Source organism: Biomphalaria glabrata, chromosome 16, assembly GCF_947242115.1.
Source record: "Biomphalaria glabrata chromosome 16, xgBioGlab47.1, whole genome shotgun sequence".
Taxonomy (NCBI): domain Eukaryota; kingdom Metazoa; phylum Mollusca; class Gastropoda; family Planorbidae; genus Biomphalaria; species Biomphalaria glabrata.
Window position 1 is genome coordinate 23,731,123 of NC_074726.1, and position 19,277 is coordinate 23,750,399.

A 19,277-nucleotide genomic window follows, 5' to 3' on the forward strand; every position below is an offset into this window, starting at 1 on the left:
ACTCTCAGTGACCGTCGTGAATTTGCTTTTTTATATATCGACAGTGATACGCAAATTATGACCACCGGGCCGAGGGTAATATATGTCTAGTGTTACATAATTCCTCTTTCTTTTCTAGTAGAATGTAGACACATTCAAAAAAAAGGAAAACCATTTGATGCCATATTTGTTTAAATTGAGATTTTCTTTTATTCTTAAACGAGAATAAGTATTTAGGCGAGCGCGTGTCTATGTTAAGAAAGTTATACAGCACGAAATGTAAACTCTGTAGCTAATGGACCTCATTCACCAATCGTCTAATTCAAGGGCTTAATAAGCTTTGTAATTATTGTATGTTAGTAAAATAGTATATTTAATATCCGTCATATGGAGCCTCATGAAGCCTGTCTAAACATAATGTGGTTACACAGCGCATTAGGTGTGCGCGACACATGAATTGGACAATTAAAATGTATGTCGACACGGCTTAAGTCACATTTCGCAGCTATAACTAACGAATTTATGTAAACAAAAATTGAAACACTAATTTCAAATTTTAATTTGATTAAATAATGAAATGAATAGACTTTATTGTGTAAGTTCATGTGTTGCAGTAAAAAACGATCATTTCGGAGAGTAGATATAGCCTTCGCAAGATGCTCTATTATGCGCATGCGTGACCTTTTGGTGGGTGTCTAATGTAAGAAGCGCGCGAAATACCATAAAAGGCTATTAATTGTACGTCAAAACGGATAAAGTCACAGCATTAGGGTACGAAATTTTGTAAAATGATTTTTAAACACAAATTTGAAGGTTAATTTGATTAAATAATGGGCTATGTTGGACTAGTTCGTTTCGTTTCTTTGATTAAAAAGTTGAATCATAAATTGGGCCGGAAGTGGCTTTTTTCCTTATATATCTTTGCATTTTTCAGTTCTCTTTTTAAATTAAACTGAAATTATTGTGCTATAATTTTAAGTGTGCCTGATAGAGAAAATAATTCTGCACAAAAATACGGGTAGTTGGGATCGAACCCAAAAGAGGCTATAAAAAGAAAAGACCTGAAACTAGCGCGTGAAACTACACATTTACAGTACTTTATTAGATGAGTATTTTAACCAAGATCTGTGTTGTTTTTTTAGGACTAGCTTATTTCAAGTTCCCGGCATTTTCCGATACACAATTTCATGCACAAAATAATTGTTGAGAAAAATTGTAGTGATTTTAAAATTTAAATGATTAGTTTAAAAGGTGTTACTCTAATCAATTTGAATATTATTTTGTTATGAATGTCACTGTCTATTTTGTGTCTGTTCTAGTTTCTTAAATTTTTCTTGAGTAAAGGGGTCGTGTTTTCTCCTAATGGGTATACCTGATTTCTCCAAGCAGCCTTTGTAAAATATTGGTCCTAAATAATGCTATGTTCATAAACGAAAAATCGCATGGCTGCATTATGATAATGTACTTGTTAGTTCAATATATTTTATATTACTAGGTAACTAAAAATAACTGTATAAATATCCTTATTCTAAAAAGGAATAATAAATAGAATTTGTCACAGCTTTCCTATTGTATTTATAATAACTCTATAGATTCTACCTTAGGTCTAGATACGTCTAGGTGTCCCTGGTTCAGTTCTAGTTAACGACATAAAACAATGAAACCACTAGATCGAACACATAAACTTTAATCAGCTTTACTGCATATCACACACGCTGGTCTCTCTCTGAAAACAAAACAAACTTCCGGTCATTCGCGCAGATTGTAAAAATAGATTATACAAACATACACACATTCATCCGTGACAGATCTATACAGTAAAAATAATCACTATTTTTTTAAATAGTTTTGAAAGTCTAACTGATAAGATTACAAAGAGACTTTGTCTTTTTGCAAATGTACACAAGGTACACAATGTGTCAGTCCATCTCTTCTAATTTTTTATAAATGAGTGTAAAAAAAAAGTAGGCTTCGATATTTTTAGCTTGAATTTAAGAAGTTACAAACTTCAAAAAACTAATATATTGCCTCTTCCATGAAACTTTGTATTTAAAAAATAAATTTATCCAATGCTCGAGATCCAGCTTTATATACTTAGGCCCTATATGAATCGATCCGTTATTAATGTATTAAGTAGCAATAACCCCGCAAATTAAAAATAAATGAAAGAAGATTGAGATATACATATATTTTTGTGACGGTACGCACCGGTACTGGGTACTGGCACCTTTTTTCAATGTCGGAAAAATTATTACTTTTCTTGTATTTCAACGTTAATTGTTAATTCATTAGTAGTTGAAGGTTAGGCAATCTATCACTGAGTACCGGCACCTAATTTTTTTTACGAAAAAAAAAGCACTTTATATATGTATATTTGTATATAGCTTACTTTCAGCCGACATGCCGTATTATTAACAACACCTATATGTGAATGTCTCAATCATCTAGAGCAGTGATGCCCAAAATATGGACCGCGGGCCAGATTCGGCCCGCGACTTGGTTCCATCCGGCCCGCCGAAACGTCGGCACAAAGATTAAAAAAATCCCCCTCTTTCCCCCCCCCCCCCCAAAAAAAAATGTTGAGAAATGTATTTTACCTCTGAAGGATAGGCATAATGACCTTTACCATTTATACGTTGATGAAATGGGAGAGTTGAAGTGGAATTTAGAATCTAATTTTTTGTTGAAACGATAATAAGCCAACTTATTTGATTTGTATAGAAAGTGTAGCCGTTGTATTTTTTAAACAACAGATAAACGACATTATAAAACATAAATATTACACCATTCTAAGTTTGTGCGCGAATAAAAAGATTTTTAAACTATGCCTAGAAATTGGAGGATCGATGGGAATATTTACCAAAAAGAAACAAGAAAATGAAACATTGGCTAGCTAGCTATATAATTGCTCGCTTTTTAAGTAGAGAAATGAAACCAGTTTCCAACGCAAAAAGAAAAAATATATCTTTCAGATATCCTATGAATTAATGTAAGCGCAGTAAGAAGTAACTACTAGATCAACTGGTTTTTATTTTAAAAAATTTTTTTAATTTTTTTTTTCGTTTTTCTACCTTTTCAGTCTTGTAGCCCACGACACGAGTGTCGGAAATTAATTTGGCACGCAGGATAAATTAGGTTGGGCATCACTGATCTAGAGTCTTAGACAGTCATTATTTTAGACTAGATTTAAATAGAGTCTAGACCTTGATCTAGTAGGCCTATTACTATAAAAATAAATAAAAATAATCATTCAATAGACATCATTAGCAATTTTATTATTAGGTCTAGGCATTGAAAAGTAAATCTATCAATAAACTATAATAGATCTAAGTCTACGTACTAACTTACTAGAAGTATTAGGCCTATATATTGTATAGATCTAGATTGACTAGATTATAGATTGATCTATAGATACATCTCTAGTCTAGTAGATTAAGTATAGAGTATGGTAAATGTAGTACAATATTATTAGATATATGTCATATGTCTAGGCCTATATCTAATAATCTTATAATTAATAAACTTAAGTCGTTAATAATATCTAGACTTTATTCTAATTATAACTGACTATAGGCATCTTATCTTATCTTATATAATACAGACGTTACTTAAAAAAAGAAGATGATTAAGTCCTACGCGTCATGCATTTAGTCATGCATATTAACCAATGACTTAAATTCTGCCAAGTCACTGGTTTTCCAAGCTAGCTCAGGCAACCCATTCCATGCTCTAATAGCATTGGGAAGAAGGAGTATGTGTACAAATTTGTAATAGCATATGGGACGAGGAATGTGCCTTTATCTTGTGCTACTTTACTTTTGAGTCTTCTGTCCTGAAATCTTTCTAAATTTAGTGATTTTACTAAAGGTGTTACTCTGGTTAAGTGTGAATATTCGTTTGCTATGAATCTCATTGCTCTATTTTGTGTCTGTTCCAGTATCTTAATGTTTTCTTGAGTTGAGGGGTCCCAAACGGAGGATGCATGTTCTATTATTGGCCTAACCAAGGTTAAATAACAATTTAGTTTTATTTTCTTATTTGATTTATAGAAATTTCTTTTAATAAATCCTAATGCTTTGTTTGATTTTTTTATAGTTTCATCAATATGTGGATTCCATGACAGTTTTTCATTTATTATAACACCTAGGTATTTACCGTTTTTAGTCTGTGTTACTTGTTTGCAATGAATAAGATAAGTGGAATTAATTTGTTTAGTTTTTTTGTTACTCTTAACAACTGACATTTTTCTGGGTGGAAAGACATGCTCCAATTTGATTCCCATTTCTGTAATTCATCTAATTCTCTTTGTAAAATATCTGTGTCGTGTGTTGTTTTTATTGTTCTATATATTATGCAATCGTCTGCAAATAATCGGACATTTGTTCCCGAGGTAATGCAATTTGATAAATCGTTTATGTAAATTAAGAATAGTAGTGGACCTAAGACAGTTCCTTGAGGTACACCTGAGTTTACTGTTATCGGTGTTGATTTAGAGCTATTTATTATTACAGTTTGTTCTCTCCCTATCAGAAAATCTTTTATCCACTGATGCATTGGACCATTAATGCCGATATAGTTTAATTTTTTAAGCAAACTATGATGGTGAACTTTATCAAAAGCCGAAGCATAGCATAGGCTAGACTCGGCAATCTAGTCTCAAGCAATACTATTACTAGATCTATTCGATTTTTATATATAGATCTAGACTAGAATTTGATTATAGATCTAAATATACTAATGGAGAGATGATATGCGGTGTTAGCTAATAGAGTTGCTTAAGAAACTAACCTGGGTTTTTCTAAACTCTTATACTTGGTATGAAGTAGTAAAACAGCACCTACCTAAATAAATCGTAACCAGAAATCAAAAACCTATATTTATTGTAGTATTTATAGGTCTGTGGTTGTATATTATATAGCCTTCGTAACTTCTTCGTTAGAGAAATGACTTTTGTAATTTCTTTTACTGAAGAAAATGGGCTATTCGCGTCTGACACATATATAATTTTTATGTTCAGCAACAAAGCCCATTAAATGTTCATGTGTTAAAGTAAACAAACTATCTTTGCTAAAGATAGATTGAGCTTTCGAGAGATTTCCAGCTATACTCTTGAGTGAGTTTTCTGCCTTGTCTCAAGTAAACATGGCTGTGTGAACTTGATCCATGAAATTGTAATACTTTCATAGAGTTGTGAAACTTTTTTTGGACAGTCTTAAATTTGTTTTAGGGCTATTTTATATATGTAATTTTCCAGTTAAAATCCAAGGAACATTTATGCCAAGTTATATCAAGATTGGTGAGACGGTTTAGACTTCTATTCGGGACATACATACACACGTACATCCATCCATCCATCCATCCATCCATCCATACATACATATATACATACATACATACATACATACATACATTCCGCTAGCATATTTTATATATATCTATTCTATAAAGCACAAAGTAAGGTAATTTCTTTCTTGCTATTCAACATTCAGTGTTTTCTGAAACAAATCATGATTTCTAGAGGGTGTGTTTACTCTAGAAGATTAATAAGTAAACTAGTACAGATTTAGATCCACCAAATCCTAATTAATTTTAGCCTCAGAAAGCATACTTTATTCAAATGTAGATTTAGGTTAATTTTTTAAAATTGATTCTTGTGTTGTCAGGTAAAAGAAATAATAGTGCACGATTTCAGAATGATCCGAGTATGGGTGTCGGAGAAATAACGTGTACAAACTTTTGGCCAGACAGACACAGAGACACACAGACAGAGTGAATTGATATACTCTTTGTAAAAAAAAGTAATAAAACAGAGGACGGCTAATTTGCTTGTTAATATTTTAAGACATAGATAACATACAACCCAAGCTGTTATTAAATTGGAGTGAGTTCAAATTTTGCAATAATAATAATTTAAGGTAAATAAATTTTCAAAATATATTTTTGAATTAATTGGTCTTTATTTGACCACCCAACCATCACTAAAATTCGCATACAAGCTCATGATTAATGCCAACACCTGAATCAATAAAAAATCAAGCAATTAGTTAATCAATTTGTCGAAGGATTAATTTTGTATTTATAGAATATATATTTTATATATCACCAAGCTAATGGGAGATGAGCTTTGTGTAAGGAAAAGAAAAAGATTTATAAGCAAACAGTAGAACAGCTTTGTGTAGAAAATTAGACGTTAAAAATTGAACGCTATAGTAACATTAAATAATTAAATATAAAAATTATATCCAAGTCTACATGGTAATGCGAAGGTTATATCAAAGTGTTATGTAAATAAATCAATAGAAAAAATCTATTTTATTATGGGTAATAATGACTTAATCATCCGTTTTTTAAAAAGAATTTCCTTGTACAAAAAATATGGGGACTTTCACATACAAGCAGTATACACACTAGTCAGACCAGACAGCAAGTTCCTTAATTTATGTGTCGTATATTTTCCTCCAGTTTTAAAATATTTTTTTTTAAATCAAGAAATGTTATTTTACAATGATCAGTATTATAAAATAATATTTTTTTAATTTATTAAAGGTGCAGAAGTTAAAACGACTACAGGCTTTTTACTAACAACTTTGACATCAACTATCAGATACAATGAAATAAAAAACAGTAAGTTGCTTACACTGTATATAACATACTAAAATAGTATTTAAAATATTTTCAATAAATCGTTATATATTTTTGTTTACCTTCTAACGAGGATTTTTCTCATTTCCGATCTATTGTTGCTTTATTTAGATTAATGAGTATTTAATGCAACGAAAAAAATACTTAATGCGGGGAATAAAGCCAAAACCTACATATAAATTACTTTTTTTTGTTATGTAATCTCTACATGTAAGAAAATCTAGCGCCATAGAGATTTGTCTCTCTAAAAAGTAACATAAACTTTTTGTCGTGTGATTTTAGGTAAAACATAAATGAGACACTGTTTTATTTTGTTGCCCTTTGGTCTAAACTTGTATTCTCTGTTTCTTTTGTGAGACAGATTCTGATAGTGGTGACGTGTTTGAGGCAGTTTCTTAAAAGTGATTTTGGATTTCGATTTATAATAGAAAAGATTAAAGAAAAGAGATTTCTAAATTTAAAATAAACAAGATATTAAAAACAGAGTTTGTGTTATCACACAAAATCAGAGATGGCCACTGAAAGATCCTTATCAGATCCGTTAATTTGCAATAAATATTCAAGACGATTTTGTTTTGATTGTCTAAAGTAATAATGTTTCAGATTCATTCGGTGTACTAAAAAAATGACTTTTTGTAAAATGTTTAAAATGTTTCGGATGTTCCTTCTGTCACGTGTTTATTATGTTTTTTTTGACTTGAAGATCTTGATGCTATAAACTTGTGACATATGTGGGTTCGGAGGTGCCTTGATTATAGTTAAAACACTTTAATAATCAATGAAGTAACAAAGTGCTGATATGTTTTATTGAGTTTTAATTATTTAAAACTTGAACTTGAAACAATAAATGTATGTACAAAGATATATAAAACAGTTACAGGATTCAGTGAAAATGATCATAAAATGAGTAAATATTTACTTTAAAAACTAGCGACTTCTAAGTCTAACCTTCTAGCTCTCTCCCTCGTCTCAAGCTAACACTCCGCCTTTTATATCTTTCATTAGAATAAAGAACCGTGACATATCAATACCCATCCTTGACTCCTTGACCCGTTTACATTTAATTTTCCTTTTAATTTTTTTTAAAATTTAACCTACGTTAATTATGTCTCCCTGCTGTAGCCTTGAACTAAGATTTAATCGGCATCTTTCTGGCATTAAAGCGTGAGTGCGCTGACCTGATTTGAGATAGGTACAATGTCCTCATTTTGTGAACAATGAGGTGTCACTAGGAACTGTTTTTGTAATTTAACCTATGTTAATTTTGGTTCCCTGCTGTAGTCTTGTTGAACTAAGTTTTAATCAGCGTCTTCTTGGCATTTAAGCGTGGGTACGTTGACAAGATTTGAGATAGGTACAATGTTCTCATTTTGTAAACAATGAGGTGTCACTAGGGACGTGACACCTTCTAGGTTGAAGATAATGAACTTCCTAGTAAATACTTCCGCTGGACGAACATTTAGAACATTAAAGTTTAAATCTTATTTTCAATAGCTTTTAGTCTTTTTTTTCTATCTAAACGTTACCTGATAGGGACATTAAACAAAAATTAATACAATCTGATTATTTTTTTTTTTTTTTTTGAGGGAACTAAATTGATAGGATTTCTCGCCGAGGCCGTCACGCTAGTGCAAGAAAGTCGCTGCATAAATAGTCGATTTTCAAAAATGTGCGTGACATTTACATCTAAGTGCAATCTTAGCTTTATGTACAAACATAAATTTTTCCTTTTAATTTAAGCAGCTAGTTGACCAGAAAAAACAACACAGTTAACTTATATTAATTTTTGTTGTAAACTTTTCTTGGACATTTTATAAATATATTTGACAAAGTGATACTGACAACAAATCTTTCTTTTTTAATATATTGTTGTAACTCTAGGTTAGGCACTCAACGAATAGGCATGCAACTCAACACAGTGTAACAGGAAATAAATACAGGTGTTTATTCACTAGGACAAACACATAGCATCCTTCAGCTTCCTCAGAGTCTTTCTACTAATTTACCAGTCCTTTAAACAGCAACCCGAATGTGGACCAACGACAGCCTTCCCCGCTTCGCTCCAGGTCCCTTCTACAACCTTCAGGCAGCACCAAAAGCTGGCTTCTTAGTTTCCAAACATTCAGACTCTTCACAATCCCTGATGCAATGTTATTATCTCCGTTCTAGTCTCTTCCTGTTTTCGTTCACTAGTGCGCTAGTGCGCACCTCAAGCACTGGTGCAAGGCAGGGTTACAACACTACCCCCACCTTAGTCTTTTCGTCCCGAAAAGAAACATGTTCACGGTTGGCCAGTGCAGGTGGAGGTCGGTCAGTGGGAGTCACAGATTGCATTGATCGTGCTCCCCACAAAGCAATCCACACTGCTCTCTGCAGGTGCCGCTTTCTCCTTCTGCTCCAATTGACCTGCCTTTGGTTAAGGGGAAGTCGTTTTCGTTGTCTGGCCTTTCTCTTAGTTACCACCGACGGCAGACTCATGGCGAGAAGCGATGCAGTGGATGTCATAGCGTAGGTCATCAAGACCATTTGTCTTACACGTTGCTCCAGCAGGCTTTCTCGATGTGCCGTGGGCCCCCAGGAGGCCAAGTTGTCAAACACGGTATAATCTTTAAGCTTGTCTGAAAGACATATCTGTGGGGCACGTTTACAACGTCCTATGTGTCCATCTGCTGTACCACCATCAGCGCTTCTTTTGCTGATACTGGTATCAGGACAAATACTTAGTTGGCAGGTCTTCCGGTGCTCGAATTCTCCCTTTGAGGAGGTCCCGTCATCACAGTTATTGTTCAACGTCTGAGTGTAGGCAGGAATCACGATAGCATGATCAGATCTGTGCTCAGTGCTTTCACAACAAATGTTAGGATTCTTGTCGTAGGAGCCAAGATTGCACGGCTCACTATTACAGTCATAGACAGCGCCACCATCAACGGCGTCTCCGTTGAGAAACGGATTGTTTATACCTGTCGACATGGTAGCCATCTGATCGTCGGTCTTGCTCATCACGGTATCAAACGTTTCATCAGTCTTGTTCAGCGAGGTACTGATACCTATCTGTTTAATCATGGTACAGATCTGCTCGTTGACCTCTTTTAGCTGTACCTGGAACGAGTTCATCTGATCTGTCACGGTATTCATGAGCTCTCTGATATCTGGTTGTACTTCGAACAGATACGAGTCCGGATCTTCATCTTCGTCCAGCAAGGCTTGTCGAAGGCGTTCTCTCATTTTTTCTTTGGCACAGAAGATCCTCAGCTCCCTGGCTCGGAGCTCCTCTTTTAACTGTTTACAGCTTAGTTCATCTAGCTTCCTCAGCGTTGTCATTGTTTCCTTTCGTTGAGCTGCCTAAATCCCACTTCTGATACCAATTGTTGTAACTCTAGGTTAGGCACTCAACGAATAGGCATGCAACTCAACACAGTGTAACAGGAAATAAATACAGGTGTTTATTCACTAGGACAAACACATAGCATCCTTCAGCTTCCTCAGAGTCTTTCTACTAATTTACCAGTCCTTTAAACAGCAACCCGAATGTGGACCAACGACAGCCTTCCCCGCTTCGCTCCAGGTCCCTTCTACAACCTTCAGGCAGCACCAAAAGCTGGCTTCTTAGTTTCCAAACATTCAGACTCTTCACAATCCCTGATGCAATGTTATTATCTCCGTTCTAGTCTCTTCCTGTTTTCGTTCACTAGTGCGCTAGTGCGCACCTCAAGCACTGGTGCAAGGCAGGGTTACAACAATATTGTAACATTATCTCCATAACATTTATGTAGTTTTTTAGAATTGGTGAATTTTTATGAAAAAATCGCTTGCAAAATTAATATAAGAAAATTAAACGGTTTGCTTTTAGAAAATAAAAATGTAGCCGTCGAACCTAAACTTAGCAAGCCACAACGCATGGTGAAATAATTTTTTAAAATTTCTCTGCTAGTTTTTTTTATCTGAGTGTGACAGACGGACTTTTTTGCACAAACCTAATAGCGGCTATTTCCCTTACGGGGACCACTAAAAAATAAAAAAATGTAAAAATACTTTTAAAAAAGACAATACCTCCTTTATTCAACTTATAGAGCAATCATTCTGTTTTTAATAATTAAGGATGATTAGATAAAAAAAGAAACATTTTTACCCTGCCTAATCCTAGTTTAGCGAACGTGAAAATTTACTAAACATTATAATATTCTTTTGATAGACTTTTAGATCTAGACTTAAAAGATGTTTTCGAACATTAATCTATTAAACTTTTCAATGAATATCGCCTGCGTGCGGAAATAAACTGTCACCACCTCAAAGTTGGTGCCATTGAGTGGATACCCTATTTTAATATTATGAATGGTATTCACAAGTTATAGTTTAATAAGGTGAACACGTTTAACCTATTGTTAATAATAGTTAAGGCCAGAAAGTTGGTGATAGTCAGGTGATAGAGTTACTTAATAGCAGTCAGCTGATACAGGCAGTAATAATAGTCATTATGAGTGAGAGTTGGTAAAAGCCAGTTAATGTAAGCAGCCACTAAGGAGTTATTATTATAAAGCAGTTGAGACTTGTACCAGTTATTAAGTTATTACTTTATTCGCCAAGTGTTCTATAAAGGATTACTACTGATTATTCTTGAATTGTTTATCATATTCACTATGTGGTGTTGTTGCCTATATTAAACGGTGTCTGCTATACAATGAGTTATTTCCTCATTTGCAAGTGAAGTATGATCGCATGAAATGTTAATTTTGACATTCATAATATGAACCCAATGTCACCGCGCCTACATTCCATAAACTACACCAGTAATATTATAGTGTATTATATTATAATACGGTGACATTTTGGTGTCAGAAGTGTTTAATGAACCCCACTGTCAGAAGTGTTTAATAAACCCCACTGTCAGAAGTGTCAGAAGTGCTAACTTAACGGATTTATAATATAATACGGTGACATTTTTGTGTCAGAAGTGTTTAATTAACCCCACTGACATTTTGGTGTCAGAAGTGTCCGAAGTGCTAACTTAAGGCTATTTGGGACACTAAATTTAGAAAAAAAGGTAAAAAATTTCGACTTTCAGTTTTAACCTAAATTAAATAGCCCAACCATTTCTGGACAAAAGAATATCATTTTCATGATTAACAAATAATTGCTTATTTTTAAATTTTTTTTTGTAAGGTATATACAGCTGTCTCTTTTCCAATTTTGTTTCGTTTTTTTCGATTTTCTCAAAATACTATTTTTATTCCCTTTTTTTTTACTACTCCTTCACTAATTCTGCATAGAAATCAATCAAACTTGTCCTGCTTATTACTTCTATAAATCATTTTCTAAGTTTCAATTAACATTTTGTCTTTACTGCAATAAAATATTAGAGAAATGAAAAAAAATGTTTTTCTTTAGCAAGGTTAGAAAAAAAATTCTAAAAAAAGTGTTCACTTTATTTAAAAACTAAATAAAAAAATGTTCTGCACACTGTATATTTATGTTTGGCAATAGCTTAAATAGTTTTAAAGCCTTAGCGATTTAAAAATGATAAACAATAATCCAATATGGCGGCCATGACAACCTTTATAAGAAAACATTTTTAACCACATTTTTTGTGGCTATTCTTAGGGAGTATACATATCAAGTTTGGAGTAATTTGATTAATACATTTAAAAAAGGTTTTCAAGTATCCCCATATAGCCGGATTTACAATATAATACGGTGACATTTTGGTGTCAAAAGTGTTTAATGAAACCCACAGTTAGAAGTGTTTAATTAACCACACTGACATTTTGGTGTCAGAAGTGCTAACTTAACGGATCTATGAGCACCAGAGGAACAAGTCAAAAATTTTTCTGACAGAAGTATTTTAATACAGTAACATTTATAAGGATATATCGTATTTGAAGTTGGTAAGTAAACTATTTACTAAACACACAGAAAAAAGTAACTCTAAAATATTTTTTCACAATTATGGCTCCACTCAACTAGATCAGCACGAGAAAGCTAAAACCTGTTTATTAGACTCTACTATTTCTCATTTTGTGTCGTTCAGTGACACATTTAACATTTTTAGAGATGACCTAGATCTACATTTATTCAGACCAGCACACATTTTTTTCAAGTGAGATGCACGTGAACAACAGATGATTAGATCCAAGACTAGAGTGACATTTTTTTTCTTCAGAAAACAGAGCTGAAACTGAAAATTAACTGTGCCTACAATTTTAACTTTTATTTCAAAATTGAACTTTACATGAATTGCAACTAGAATCTATTAAATGTTTTTGACTACAAACTTGGTATTTAGATCTACTACTACTACTACATATCACATTGACCTGTCATGATATATTTATTGTTAACAACCTATTTTTCATCTATGATAAATTGAACAATTTTAACTGTTCCTGTCTTGAGCTGTATTTCAACTTCAACATATTCTCTAATTGACTACCAACCTAAGTGTCATATATCTAAAAGCTTGAAATATGTGGTTGTATTTCTAAGAGAAAGCTCTAGAAGTACAGCATTGTTCAAAGTCACTTTAACATCTTTAGCAAAAGAGATCAAACATGATATGCTGAGACAACCTGAATGTGTGAAACTAGACAATTCTGATACTACAGCCTGAGTGTGTGAAACTAGACAACCCTGATACTACAACCTGTGTGGATAAAAATCTAGTAGTACAAGTTATTCAAGTCGTTGTTTGAAGAAAGCTAATATGTGGTCAGTCGAAGTAGCTGACATGTTCAAGAACACCTACTTCGAGTGCTCGTCATAATTCAATTCATTGATAACTGACATACCCTGAATATAATTTAGGAAATTTCATAATGTCATTTGCTGAATTCATACATAAGCAATAATAATTGTTAATAATTGTAATATTTTCATTAACAATCTAGTGCACACATATTTATTAAATCAATATTTTGTATACATTATTAATTTAAATTATTGAAAATGGCTGAATATGACAAACTAATAGAGATAGTGGATAAATTAAAGTTGAAAGAAGAAGATAGAGCAGCATTTATAAAAATTAAAATAGACAGAATAAGATTAGAAAAAGACAAGCAACTTGAAGAAAGGTTATATGAAAAAATACTTATAGAGAAAGAACAAGTAAACTTAGAAAAAGAAAAAGAACGTCAACATGAAATTAAACTAAAAGAACATGAAGAAAAAATGGCCAAATTAGCAAAAGAAAATAAAGTAAAATCTGAAAGTCAAACTTCATGTTACAATAAACAGTACTAAAAAAAAATTATAAATTTTGATACTAAAGAAGACACATTAGAAAATGTCATCACTCAATTTGAATATATATGTCAAACTGCAAATATGACAAGTATACAAATGGCTCAACAGTTGCTATCTAACATAAGAGGTAAACCATTGAAAATCACCTAATAGACATTTCTCTCCAAGTAAACAAACTTAGTGTCATCATCTAGTGACCTCTAGACAGTGTCAATATGTCTTAACAATTTGCGTTAATCCATTATGCGTTAAGAATGGTCCTTGTCTATCAATACAATAAGCGTCATGGATTAAACAAGTAAGAAGTTGGGGGTGTTGAGTCTCTTAAGCCCTCCCTTTAAAGATAGCCCTGGTCAGTGTCTTCTATTCTAATATACACAGATCCTTTCTATTTGTATCTACATTAAAATTAGTTTCTGGCTAACCAAGCTATTAAATATGATAATTATTAATAATAAACTCTTCGTTTTAGGGTTGCAAAAAATCACTCTATATCTCTCCTGCTTTATATCAAATGATACTTGATAAAGAGACATTTGATGAAGCTATCCAGACTCTAAATGGCATCTACATTCAACCAAAGAATGAGGTGTTTGCTAGGCACAGGTTAGCTGCTTGCAAACAAGAGCAAGGTCAAACGATAGACGCCTGTCAGGGTTATGTTAAGGCCTTAGCTCGTTTGCCCGGGCCCCTGACATTCAACCAGGCACCTTCGTGCTTGCAATAAATAAGTGACTCACTGTTGACAATGTAAATATTTAATGATATGAATATAAGTTATGATGACAAACTAATGGAGTAATGACATTGAATTTGGAACATTCTAATATTGTGAATCAATTAATTAAACAATAATTCTACACCTTGCTATCCGACCACGTGACACATAAATGCTCGCAATCACACCAAAACAAACTGCTGAATCTATTACTTAGTGTAGAACTCCAATCCCATACTAACTCCCTGTAAAGACAAAGTAAAGACAAACTAAAAAGGTCTAGTAGACTATCACTATGGCATCAAAACAACTGCTAAACGCAGTTATGCCTTAGATACTCATCCTAAACAGGGGAACACAGAAGAATCTCAACAAACGTTACACCAGCATAACAAAAACACTCCATCAGCTTACAAACAAGGCAACAAAAAGAAAGTGTGTTCAAAAATAGTGCACTTAATACACATTGGTGCTAGAATGCCATAACCTACGCACCGACAACGCCTACATGCAGAAATTAAGAATTCTATCCAAAGATTGCAACTTCAAAGCGGTGACTGCTGAACAACACAGAGAAGAGGCTATTAGAGATTCGTTTATCAATGGACTAGTGTCCAACAGCATTCGAAAACGTCTACTTGAAAAGACTGTTTTGAGTTTAAAGGACGCCTTCGAAGAGGCTCGCTTACTAGAACATGCTTATCAGCACTCATTACAGTATGAATCATCACAGCCGGAAACTAATTGCGCGACAACTACTCTCACCAATTCTTCGGCCTCACCCTTGCCAAATGTAACGATTCCTCAAAGTGCAAGCAATTCACACACACATAAAATAAATGCATTAGCTAGCAAGTGTTATTTTTGCGGCAGGGTTAAGCATCCCCGCTCTCAATGCCCTGCAAGGGAAGTGACATGCAATCAGTGCTTCAAAAAGGGTCAATTTCAAAGAGTTTGCAAATCTAGATCTTCAACAGTTTCGGTTATCGCTACTGTGCAGCCTTTGAATTTAAACAAATCTACAATACCAATTTGCATCAACAACGTGCCATTGAAAGCCCTAGTAGATACTGGGAGCTGTCAAAGCTATTTTGACGCACATCGCTAAGAAGCACAAATGGCAGACATGTTCCTTAGGCAACAGAATCTTCATGACTTCCACCCATCTATCTCGAATCACTTACGGACATATCTACGCTAACCTACGTCTCAAAAATGAACGATACAAGGGCATTAGACTTTCTCTACTAGACAATTTGTGCTCTGACGTCATTCTTGGACTTGACTTTATAAGTTTGAACCAAAACTTGTTTATTCCTTTCGATGGTCAGAAACCATTATTAAGCCTGAGTACTCTCCAGCCAGCGAAGATAGAGGCTCCTAGCCTATTTAGTAATCTGTCACCAAACTGTACCCCAGTGGCTACAAGGTCTCGCAGATATTCAGTTCCAGATAGAAAGTTAAAAGAGAAGGAAATTCAACAACTAATAAAGGATGAAAATATTGAACCATCTAAATCTCCCTGGCGTGCACAAGTCCTAATCACAACAAATGACAGACATAAGAAAAGAGTGAATGTGGACTACAGCCAAACCCTTAACCGGTTTACTCTACTAGACGCTTACCCTATGCCCAGAATTGACGAACTGGCAAAGAAGATTTCGCAATACTTTGTATATAGCACTTTAGACCTGAAAAGTGCATACCATCAGATTCCTATAAAAGAAGAGGAAAGGCCGTTCACAGCCTTCGAAGCATGTGGGAAACTGTATCAATTCCGTCGGATTCCGTTTGGCGTTACAAATGGAGTCGCCTGTTTTCAGCGTACGATTGACAAAATCATCGAAGACAAACGACTCACTGACACTTTTGCTTATGTGGACAATGTGACCATCTGCGGTATGGATTCCGAATCACACCACCGAAACCTATAGCGATTTCTTAATAGTGCTCAAAAGTATGGAATCACTCTTAATGAAACAAAAAGTGAAATTAGCACTGCTAAAGTGAGACTGTTAGGATACGAGATTTCCAAAGGACAACTTAAGGCGGATCCTGAGAAATTTCGCGCTCTAAGGGAATTACCCGTACCAGTGAACATGCGTGAACAGAAACGAGTAGTGGGTCTTCTGGCTTACTACTCACAGTGGATACCTAACTTATCAACAAAAATAAGCCTGTTAACAAGAAATCAACAATTTCCTGTCTCCAAAGAAGTCAAAAGAACATTTGAAAGTTTGAAAAATGAGCTTGAAAAAGCCACCGTATATACTATTGAGACGGATGCTTCTGATATAGCCATTGAGGCTACCCTCAACCAAGATGGCCGGCCCGTTGCTTTCTTCTCTCGCTCATTAACAAAAAGTGAAAGAAAACATTCTTCAGTCGAGAAAGAAGCATATGCCATTGTTGAGTCGCTGAGGAAATGGAAACATTTCTTAGTTGGTAAAGTGTTCACATTTGTTACGGATCAGCGATCTGTCTCTTTCATGTATAACAGGTCAAACAAAGGAAAAATTAAAAATGAAAAAATCCAAAGGTTGAAACTTGAACTCTCAAGCAGAACACTGTAGCTGATACATTTACCAGAAACTATCTATCTGCCATCACTCGCAATGACCTTAAATTGCTGCACACTAGTCTTTGCCACCCGGGCGTTACTTAACTTTTGCACTACGTAAGGACTAAAAATCTTCCATTTTCCTGTGATGACGTCAGAACTGTAATAGAACAATGCCAAGTTTGTGCAGAACTAAAGCCACGTTTTTTTCGACAGCCTACCGTAGAACTGATTAAAGCAACTCAACCTTTTGAGAGAATTAGTATGGATTTCAAGGGACCTCTCCCTACTGTTTCAAGAAATAGATATCTACTTACCATTATAGATGAATTCTCTAGATTCCCATTTGCATTTGCATGTCCCAATATGTCTTCCTCTACAGTTGTTAAATGTCTCAATGAACTATTCGCCCTATTTGGATTTCCAGCGTACGTCCACACTAACAGGGGAACTTCGTTTATGTCTACAGAGGTGCAGCATTTCCTCCACGAGAGAGGAATTGCAACCAGTAGAACGACCCCTTACAGCCCAAGAGGAAACGGACAAATAGAAAAAATTAACGGGACTTTATGAAAAGCCATCCCCTTGGCTCTACATTCTAAGGAATAAGACATAGCTAAATGGGAACTAGTACTAAATGATGCTCTGCAATCCATCCGGTAATTACTATGCACTGCAACTAACAGGACACCACATGAACGACTTCTTGGGTTCAACCGAAGAAGTGGTTCTGGGACATCTTTGCCAACATTGTTGACCAGTCCTGGTCCTGTCCTGCTGAAGAAGAACGTTAGATCATCTAAATATGATCCCCTAACAGAGGAAGTTGATTTGGTAACATGCAACCCTCAGTACGCTGTAATCCGAACACCAAACGGTCGAGAGGAAACTGTCTCATTACGAATGTTAGCCCCTAGGGAGGAACAAATGTTATAGAAAATGAGAATCAGAGTGGAACAGAGCTTGATATTGGCTGCCCCATCCAAAGCTCACCTCCCAGGAATCAACCTACTTATTTTATCATGCCTGAAGAAACCACCAGCACCACCGAAGACATATCCAGACCGTCCGAAACTCAAGCAGATGAAACTACACATACATACAATCTTAGAGTAAGGAGAACTAGGCCCAAAAACAAAGTGTAAAAGCTCATCAGCTTACTAGATCTCTTACTTTGAAATTCAGTTTTGTCTCCAAAATGACATTTGTTTATTTTACTTCTTTCATTTGGTTTTGTTGACTTGACTTTAATGTGATATTTGATCTATCATGATATATTTTAATAAGCTATTTGATTTACCATGTTATATCAACATGTTACATTATGTCATGCTATTCTACATTGTTTGTTTACTTGAATCTATATTATTACTCCACACTTACTTATATCAACATGTTACATTATGTCATGCTATTCTACATTGTTTGTTTACTTGAATCTCTATTATTATTCTGCACTTACTTAATTCTTTCATTGTTTATAATACTAGTTAGCATAATTTGAACCGGGGTGAATGTTATGAAAATTATATTCTGTATCGGTTGTCGTTCTTATGTTTACATGTGCTTGTAACTCGTTCGTGAGAATGTGTTCACGAAATGTGTGTTGTGTAGTCAGTCAGTGTATTAAAGCCATACTATACAGACATGGTTCTCGACTCTCTTATCTTTATGTTCATAACAAATACAGACGTTACTTCAAAAAAGAAGATGATTACGTCCTACGCGTCATGCATTTAGTCATGCATATTAAACAATGACTTAAATTCTGCCAAGTCACTGGTTTTCCTGGATAGCTCAGGCAACCCATTTCATGCTCTAATAGCACTTGGGAAGAAGGAGTATTTGTACAAATTTTTCCTAGCATATGGGAAAGGAATGTGCATTTATCTTTGCATATTCTATTATTGGTCTAACCAAGGTAAAATAACATTTTAGTTTTATGTTTTTATTTGATTTATAGAAATTTCTTTTAATAAACCCTAATGCTTTGTTTGATTTTTTTTGTTTCATCAATATGTAGATTCCATGACAGTTTTTCATTTATTATAACACCTAGGTATTTTGCGGTTTTAGTCTGTGTTACTGGTTTGTCTTCAATACGATAATTGGAATTAATTTGTTTTAGTTTTTTTGTTA

The 19,277-nt window shown here is 34.2% G+C and overlaps 1 protein-coding gene across 1 annotated transcript in view; it reads left to right on the forward strand.

Moving 5' to 3' along the window:
- LOC106063152 (uncharacterized) overlaps positions 1–19,277 on the forward strand; it is a 117,600-nt gene that overhangs the window by 67,195 nt on the left and 31,128 nt on the right. Inside the window, exon 7 of the mRNA XM_056013966.1 lies at positions 6,526–6,603. Within this exon, the coding sequence (XP_055869941.1) occupies positions 6,526–6,603 (78 nt within the window). The remainder of the gene's footprint in view (positions 1–6,525; positions 6,604–19,277) is intronic.